Here is an 8488-nt window from a genome sequence, read left to right on the forward strand (position 1 = left end):
ATCATATGAAATCAGCAAAAAGTGTCAATGTTAGTTTAGTAAAGTGTACTGGTTTGTGGATGCATTTTACGTAATTTGAAATATTTCCGTTATACGAAATCTTTAATATTATTATCATTTCATTACAATAATTTCTCTGTCGATGCACTTAAATATATATTTTATACAATATTAATAAATGTATTTGTAATTAGTATATATGTATGTAACTCCGGTAATACAACGTAAATTATGTCAACGATACCAACATCATTACTACCATTATTATTTTAATCCTCTATTACATCTGCATTCAAAATTTGTTTTGTGTTTTATCAAGCTTATCGTTTACTTAAATATCATAAGATAATTTAATTGTCGTTTTTATATGTATGTACCTTTTTCAAAAATTAAAAAAAGGTTTTCTATAAATGGAAACTAATTAATTTACTTTTTTTTTGTTGGTACACCGAATATATGCACATTTCAAAGTTCTTTCGATAATTTATGTATTTTCCAATACTTCAACAATACAATTAATCTTTTATTTTATATTGTATGTATATATATTTTTTAAATTGTTTATAAAATTTATTTTCAGCATTACATACATATAAAAAGGTCAGCTAACATTTCGTAATGCTTCTGTCACTCTGTTATAAGGTTGACTTAGGTTTCTTAAAATTTTTACATTCCGTAGATGTGCTGGCATGTAGAGTTATTATCGCAAGTATGTATAATTGTTTTAAAGTATGTATGTATATACTATTTTTTATAGCAACCGTGCTATGTATTTTGCTGTAACTCAGACACATTCATTATAAAAAGCCACACAATAGGAATTTGAAAGGTGCGTTATATGAATTATTTAGTCTAAATCTACGACGCTATCATCAAATCCAAACACATTGCCTTGTTGCTGGTTTCCAGTTTGACTAGAATCACTGCCTGTATTATTGTTTCTTGGTTGAGGGTCACTATTGTGGGTAATATGAGGTTCAACATTTAAGACATCATTTTCCATTACGGTATCATCAGCTTGTTGTACTTCTGTCATACTGCTGTCCATAACACCAACATCGGTGTTTGCCAAAACACCTTCATTTATGATCTCTTCATCGCTTAAAGATTTGCGACAAATTGGACATGTACCATGTAGGTCTAACCACGGTACAATGCAATTTTCGTGATATATGTGCAAGCATGGGAGCCTTCGCACAATCTCATTTAGACGGAAATCTTCCCAGCACACTGAGCACTGAGTTTTACGATTTACATCATCGGAGGTTACATGTACCTTGGGGATTTCGTCTATTTTCTCTTTTGGCAAAGGTGGCGGACCGGACGTTTCCATTTGGTTGAGTAGTTGAGTAACAATTGTATCTATACCCTCACGACCCCAGGCATAGTCTCCAGGATTTCCCATAAAAAACATTGGTGCAGTACCAAAGTAACCATCATCACCTCCTGAGAGAGATTGCAAAAAATCTAGGAGTACAGTGTCTAAACTTCCGAGATTTGGTGGATGTACTCGGCCTCCCCCAGGACCACCACTTGCTCCGCTATTGCTTCCTGAACTGGTAGCACCTCCTCCACTTCCCAAAAGCATGCTACTACGCCTATTCGCCGGCCCTATAGCTATTTCAATGGGACCGTTGCGGGACATTAGAAGTGTTTCTATTTCCCCCCGTATTGCATCTATATCAACTAAATGATTTAAACCAAGTGCATCAGAATTTCTATTGCTAGGGCCATACGTTGAGCTTGATGTACTGCTGCTGCTGCCACTAGCAGTATTGGGTACAGATGGTAGCTCTTCCACAAATCCACCAGAGCAATGAGGGCAGGTGAAGTCTGTATTTGGAATGTTTACTTCCATACTACACACATGACAATAAAATCGAGTTGGTAGTGGCGCACGTTCATCAATCACAGCTTCGGCCATTCTGGTTCCGTTTGATGTTTCAGCCAATCCAATTGAAGTAGGTAAGGCGTTTGCTTCAGAGCCGCCTGCAGTATTGTCCGGTGGTATGGAAGAAGGATTTGATTTTTCTCCGTTACTAATTTTTATTTATTTCAAATTCTTTAAAAAATCAAATTATTTGTTTCCCTTTCAAATGAGCTATTTATTGGGACCTTGCTTACTTTCTTACGGAATTGTGTTCAGTGTGTTGACTTTACGTTCCACTAACTTCTAGACGTCAGACAACCGTTGTCCAATAAGTCGAACAAATTTGTTGTTTTTATATTTGTGCCGAAATTTACCGATTTTTCTTTTTTTCCATACTTTCTAAATCTTGATTTATAAAAAGTTTAAAATATTACATGTAAGGTTTCACAAAATGTAATTGTAGACGTTTTTTGATTCCGCAAACTCTAGTTATAAATTGATATTTATAATTTAATAGTTTTAAGTTATAAAGTTGAAGAATGTTTGCTAAAATCGTCCTAGTGGAACTCGAACTTGGGAAGTGTTCGTAAAGTCATTAATGTCAAGAGCACACATCTTATTGACAGATTATCGGAACACCTTTTAAAAAGCGTGAGCATATTTCTTAATATAAAAATTTTCATACAATATTATGCTAATTCAATTTGAAAGTATAATATTATTATATAATGCTCGTTTTAACAGTGAAATAAATTAAATTGAGTCAAAATACATATTAAGTGAATCTGGCACCCCATTCTTTTAACCTCAATTTATTTTGACAAGTCGAAGCTGTCAGATAGAAAGAAAAAGTCATCTTGGTGTTTGGCAGATTTTGTGTTGGTCATTGAAGAATATTTGATTCTCGGACTTGGAATATCATTTAATTTTTGTTTATTTGCATTGAATTGATATAATACAGCTGCAAAATGTCGATTATGGCTTATAATGGTGGGTGTCTCGTCGCCATGCGCGGGAAAAACTGTGTAGCTATTGCAACTGACCATCGGTTTGGTATACAAGCTCAAACTATTAGCACAGACTTTGAGAAAGTGTTTCAAGTTAATCCCCGTACATTTTTGGGACTTGTTGGTTTGCAGACGGATATACTAACTGTGCATGATCGAATCATGTTTCGCAAAAAATTATATGAAGATAGAGAAAATCGTGAGATGACACCGGAACCATTTTCCGCTATGATATCTAATTTCTTATACGAACATCGATTCGGTCCATATTTCATTGAACCAGTAATTGCCGGCTTACATCCAAAAACTTTGGAACCATTTATATGCAACATGGACCTTATTGGATGTCCAAATAAACCAGATGACTTCGTAGTTGCAGGTACTTGTTCGGAACAACTTTATGGTATGTGTGAAACATTATGGAAGGAAGATCTGGAGCCCGCAGAATTATCAGAGGTGATATCTCAGGCTATAGTCAGCGCATTTGATCGTGACGCTATTAGCGGTTGGGGTGCGACTGTTTATATTATTGAAAAGGATAAAATTACTAAAAAACAAATCAAAACACGTATGGATTAGAAATATGTTTACTTTTTTATGAAATAAATGGTTTTATGAAATTAAAACAGAAAAATAATAATGTTCTAAATACGTATCTATTTGTAATATTTCTTGTAGGTCGTTTTACATGTTGGGCAGAAATTCAAAAGTTCTTTATATATTGCTGCTTTAGGTATACATATGTATGTATATACATATACAAGACAAGACGAGACAAAAGCTGTTTATAAATTTATGGTTTTCCTTATAGACCATGTACATGAGTGTTGCAAAGTTGAGAACACTCGGCCTCTTATAAATCCAGGTCGGTTCCACCAATTGATTGATACGTAATTGATGTAGTCCATTTAGATCTTTTAATCTGTCTTGTAGTTACTGTCAGCAAAGGCGTTGTTAATTAATAAGTCAACCGTTATTTTATTTATTTCGTAAAATTATTTAAATTCAAAATCAGGTAAGCTGTTAGCAGAAAACATAAGTATGTGGACCAATTAATAAGTTTAGCAATTCTAAGAATACGGAATTAAATTTAATGTGAATACCCACAACGTGAATTCCCGCATTACACTCTAAACACCGAAACATCAAAAAAAAAAATAATAAAATTGAACGTAAGGCCTCTATTTACTTTTTGCACTGGTATTTTTTACAAAATATTAGTCATCCTTTGAAGTTTAGACAATCTTTGCAACGTTGAAATCGTAATTACATTTTAATAAAAATGGGAGAAGATTTGAAAAGTAAAGTACATAAACTAATTACTCTTAAGTTTTAACAGTTATTGTTATATATTTTTTTAGTCAGCGAACAGTTACCTATGTGCCAGATTGCAGTGTGTTGTGATAATGGCTTAGTGATTGCCGGCTCTTTGTACAGCAGGGGTGGAGAAAAATTTAAACACATGAATGGTGATTTGCATCTTATAAGTTCACGAACTTTTCTAGGCCTATGTGGTAATGAAGGCGATTGTAGTCGCCTATTAGAACACGTTAAATTGCGTAAAGAGTTGTATGAAAATAATGAAAACCGTGAAATGGTACCGGAGGTTATTGCTATTGTGATATCTAATTTTTTATATGAACACCGCTTTGGTTCCTACAGTGTGGAAGCAATGATTGTAAGTTTGCATCCTAAGACATCAAAACCCTACATTTGCAATATTGATCCAATTGGTGGTATAAATGTAAGAAATGACTTCGTAGCTATTGGAGGTTTGAATGAAATGGATAGAAACTATCTCAGCACAATTCATCGGGAAGAGAACGATATAGTGAAGGCTTTTTCAGAAGCTGTAATTTCTTGTGAACGAGAAATAATTAAGAAGAATTTAGCAACACTGAAATATAATAAAAATGATGTTCTCGCTGAAAACATTAAAGCAATGCGTTATGGCGTATCTTTAATTATTATTGAAAGTAATGGAATTAAAAAAAAGGATACATATGAGAAAATCGAAAGTGTTCGTAGTAACTCTAGGGATCCACGCAATAGAGGATCAAATGAATAAATATTATTAAGAAAAAGATAACAAAATTTATTCGCCACTTTATATGTTCTTGTATTTGTTTGTATTATTCTTTAACTTATTTTATTGTTCAGTCATCATTAAATTGTATACTTTTTATCGCCATTGCTAAAGCAGCTTCTTTTGTTTTGGCGCCGCCTATAAATCCGGTTGAGTGCACAAAAATTAAATCCGGTATATTTGCTACTGCTGACAGCTCATCATCTCGTAAACCTCGCCAAGGTTGTGGTAAAAATTGTCGTCCCAAAAAGCTGCTAGGGGAGATAGGAACACCGGCAATTCGCCAACTTTGCTCCTTTTCCGAAAATATTACAAGTTTAGGAACACCCACGACGTTGTATTCTTTTTCGAGATCAGATAAATGTGCTTTCCAAGGACAGAAACGGTCTAGTATGAGAATTTCCCCAGTCTTGTAAATTGATTTAGCTTGCTCTAATGCTCTCCGAACATATTCTCGTGCCCTTATCCATGAGCCAGCTATGTCTAAAACGTTTTCTCTAAACTCTTTGCCAACCAATTCCATAGCGAGTTCAAAACGGGTTTGTTCAATTGCACTTCCCTGTTCGTCTTCCCACGATGGATTTAATCTGTGCACTCGTGAAGAGAGGTGTGTTGATATTTTATACTGCGGTTCACCTACATTTTCGTACATTAGTATTCCATTATCAATAGCGTCCATTTCGCTAATAAAATTACGATAGATTTGAATGAAACTCAACCTTAAATTTTCCACAGATAATGAAGGCTTTCCATGCTCTTTTAATATACATTCTATTACCCGTTCGCCATAATGAGCATATATAAGACCAGCGCTACTGAGCCTGAAGGAAGTAATGTGATTTTTTTTGTATTTATTTTATTTTAAAGTATTAAAGTTTAATTTAATAAATTACCTAATCTTAAACTCGTCCCCAAGTTCCGGACGCAAGGAACTAAGTGTTTCCGTAAAACTTCTTTGATGATGGTCATACCGTTTTTCTTGATGATTGAATTTGGCACCTACATCAACAATTATATCACATTTTTCATTTAATAATTGATCGTCTCGGCTCCTAAAAATGCTAGCATTTTGGTATTCCGGCAGTTGTTTAAGCATAAAACAGGCCAGTACTTCATCACAATGAAATGTTCCGCTGTGAGTTCCAATTACTGGAGCTTCGTTACGGGGACGCTTAGGTGATTCGCTGTTGGTACTCATTCTAAGGTAGATGCCTAATGGAGTTCTTTGAACACGATGCTGTAAAACTTTACATACATACACATTGCATTTAGTTTAGAAATTAATATTTAAATTTTGTTTACCTTTATTCAAAGCGTGTTTTGTTGTAAAAGAAACCAACTGGCACGTGAAATATTTAGCTGTCATTTTCATCAAATGTCAAATGGGGTTGCCATATAATATTGGTAGATTCGAAAATTCTGTAGCACATGATTATCCATCCCTCAAATGTTAAGTACCTTTACACTACATTGCAAGGTCGACTTAAAGTAATTCATTATCAATTTTGATCTGCCTATATGTGTTTTTTACAATAGAAAATACACAAATATTTAAAAAACACAATGGATAATTCGATAGCAATTGTTAAGATATGTTGATAAATGCAAAATAGTTGTTAGAGAGAAACAAAAGATTCTGTGTGTGAACTGAGTTTAATTAAAGATTATGTTCATCTAGCTTGTTTACATTTTTAACGCTGCCGTTACACGGGAAAGAACTTGCTTTCAAGTTGATCACACGAATTAATTGTCAAAATTGGCATTCATTGAAAGCCGTGACGTAGTCTGCAGGCAACTTGTTATTTAATTACACTGTGATAGTTTTTTTCAAAAAAAAAAAGACAAGACCAAATTCGACGGTTTCCCCTTATTTCGGGTCCTATGAATCGAACTGCATCATTACTTTTTTGAGTTACAAACATGGTTTCATACAAAAACTTTTTTTTGAAGTTTTTCATCAAAGTGGCCCATTGTAAGAGAAAGGCACATTTTTCTTCGGTATCTAACTTTTTTAGTGTTGACTTTTTTGGTAAACTTTCTTTGGCAAAGCTTCTCAGAATAAGTCCGTCTTTAAGTTCTTAGATGACTGTAAGCCCCAAAATCAATGTTTTTTGTGTCCTTATAGCCAATATGTCGAAAAAACTGAAATTTAATTCATTCGTTCAATAAATGTTTATTTACCTGACGTCAATATCAAATTGATCACTCACTGAGGAGATTTTAGGTAGTTTATTAATATACCTAAAAAATGGTTGAAAAGGAGTTAATTTACAATTATTTAAAGTGAAACTAAAGTATTTACTTAACCATGCAGTCTTTCTTTCTTGATGTATGAAGTTGAAGAAATTCGTTAAAATTTCAAATTTTTGACACATTCCAAATTTATTTCACACTTTCAATTATCACTTTATTTCTCATTTTCTCTAAATTGATCGCATGTTTGCCATTCATAGCTATTTAAACAATAGTAGTTAGTATGTATAGCAAGAAAGAAAGATATTTTTATATACTTATATTTATACTTTAAAAATATTGCCTACCAAAAACGTTAGCCTACCAACCAAACTACCAAAGGCAAGTGAAACTACCAATTTTGGTCCGATCAGACCAAAACAGCAACGCTGATCAGAGCATTTTTTATAAGGGCGATTCGGCAATTTGCTAAAAACAAATTTGCAGTGAAGAAAAATAATGACTTTATTTTTTGGTCCATTCCAACGACTTTCGGTTCTATGTAACCGATATGTCCTAGAAAGAACAACTAGTAATGTTACCCCAAAACTATTTAGCGAATGTTCGAAATATACCATTATTACAACAACAAAGTCGATACAAACACAAAAGTCAATGGATAAAATCATCCGACATAACGCAATATTTCGCACTAGGAAGGAGACGAAAACAATTTTGAAGACAGAAGTGGAATTCGAATGGGTTCTTTCAGTGCATACACAACTAAAGAATTTATCAGGCCACAGTTTGGACTCGATGTCAGCGCGAAGTGAGAACTTACAACACTTTGAACGCAGACAGTTTCCGACGTGCCATACAAGTCATTTCCAGTGGAGCTATTAACATCTTCCTTGAATCCCTCTCAGTGAACGACAGTGACCCTTGGCCAACTTCGTTCTGGGTATTGTAGCAGATTAAACTTCTACTTATCCAGAAAAGATCCCGATATGCCGAATGTACGAGTCCCCATACGATATTAACCACATCTTTGCATGGCGCATCTAACAGCCCTCTCCCTACGGTCCAACCCGAAACTGTTCGTTTCTTGGGTCTTCAGTCAGATGACCTCGTTGACAACTAGATTTGGGTTTACTGTTTCAACCAGTGTTTAATTGCTATATCAACAACAACAACGAATATAAGATGTATAAAACCAAAACAACAAACAACGGAAACGGAAACTCCTCAAAAGGCAACGAAACTTCAATGGAAACGGACACGAGAAGAAACCGACACCGACCTGATGTAGTGGCGACTAAGGAGGCAGCTAAGAGGGAACATCCGAACACCAAT

At 34.3% G+C, this 8488-nt stretch overlaps 4 protein-coding genes across 5 annotated transcripts; 2 read left to right on the top strand and 2 right to left on the bottom strand.

Annotated features, from left to right (window-relative positions):
• Positions 1–131: 131 nt before the first annotated feature.
• Positions 132–2458, bottom strand: LOC105213167 (E3 ubiquitin-protein ligase Iruka). The gene is made up of 2 exons (XM_011185791.3): positions 2125–2458; positions 132–2062 (listed from the first exon to the last, which is right to left on the bottom strand). The coding sequence occupies exon 2, from the start codon at positions 1922–1924 to the stop codon at positions 848–850; it is 1077 nt and encodes a 358-aa protein (XP_011184093.1). The 5' UTR covers positions 1925–2062; positions 2125–2458; the 3' UTR covers positions 132–847.
• Positions 2459–2683: 225 nt separating this feature from the next.
• LOC105213165 (proteasome subunit beta type-3) lies at positions 2684–3532 on the top strand. The gene has a single exon (XM_011185790.3). The coding sequence runs from the start codon at positions 2839–2841 to the stop codon at positions 3454–3456; it is 618 nt and encodes a 205-aa protein (XP_011184092.1). The 5' UTR covers positions 2684–2838; the 3' UTR covers positions 3457–3532.
• A 478-nt stretch (positions 3533–4010) lies between these two features.
• On the top strand, positions 4011–5076 carry LOC105213163 (proteasome subunit beta type-3-like). Its single transcript, XM_011185787.3, has 2 exons — positions 4011–4178; positions 4239–5076. The coding sequence occupies exons 1-2, from the start codon at positions 4160–4162 to the stop codon at positions 4943–4945; spliced, it is 726 nt and encodes a 241-aa protein (XP_011184089.1). The 5' UTR covers positions 4011–4159; the 3' UTR covers positions 4946–5076.
• Myg1_1 (MYG1 exonuclease) lies at positions 4949–6424 on the bottom strand. Of its 2 annotated transcripts, none has more exons than XM_011185788.3 (3): positions 6266–6424; positions 5857–6208; positions 4949–5784 (listed from the first exon to the last, which is right to left on the bottom strand). In XM_011185788.3, the coding sequence occupies exons 1-3, from the start codon at positions 6333–6335 to the stop codon at positions 5034–5036; spliced, it is 1173 nt and encodes a 390-aa protein (XP_011184090.2). In that variant the 5' UTR covers positions 6336–6424; the 3' UTR covers positions 4949–5033. The 2 variants fall into 2 exon arrangements, with proteins under 2 accessions (XP_011184090.2, XP_011184091.2); XM_011185789.3 differs by having other exon boundaries at positions 5857–6200; positions 6266–6408.
• Between the last annotated feature and the right edge of the window lie 2064 nt (positions 6425–8488).

This window comes from Zeugodacus cucurbitae, chromosome 2 (genome assembly GCF_028554725.1).
Source record: "Zeugodacus cucurbitae isolate PBARC_wt_2022May chromosome 2, idZeuCucr1.2, whole genome shotgun sequence".
In the NCBI taxonomy this organism is placed as follows: Eukaryota; Metazoa; Arthropoda; class Insecta; order Diptera; family Tephritidae; genus Zeugodacus; species Zeugodacus cucurbitae.

Coding starts and splice junctions, on each gene's coding strand:
- LOC105213167 (XM_011185791.3), bottom strand. CDS start 1,924: ATGGCCGAAGCTGTGATTGATGAACGTGCGCCACTACCAACTCGATTT.
- LOC105213165 (XM_011185790.3), top strand. CDS start 2,839: ATGTCGATTATGGCTTATAATGGTGGGTGTCTCGTCGCCATGCGCGGG.
- Myg1_1 (XM_011185788.3), bottom strand. CDS start 6,335: ATGAAAATGACAGCTAAATATTTCACGTGCCAGTTGGTTTCTTTTACA. Junction 6,209..6,265: donor AAAACACGCTTTGAATAAAG/GTAAACAAAATT, acceptor ATGTATGTAAAG/TTTTACAGCATCGTGTTCAA. Junction 5,785..5,856: donor GGGGACGAGTTTAAGATTAG/GTAATTTATTAA, acceptor TACTTCCTTCAG/GCTCAGTAGCGCTGGTCTTA.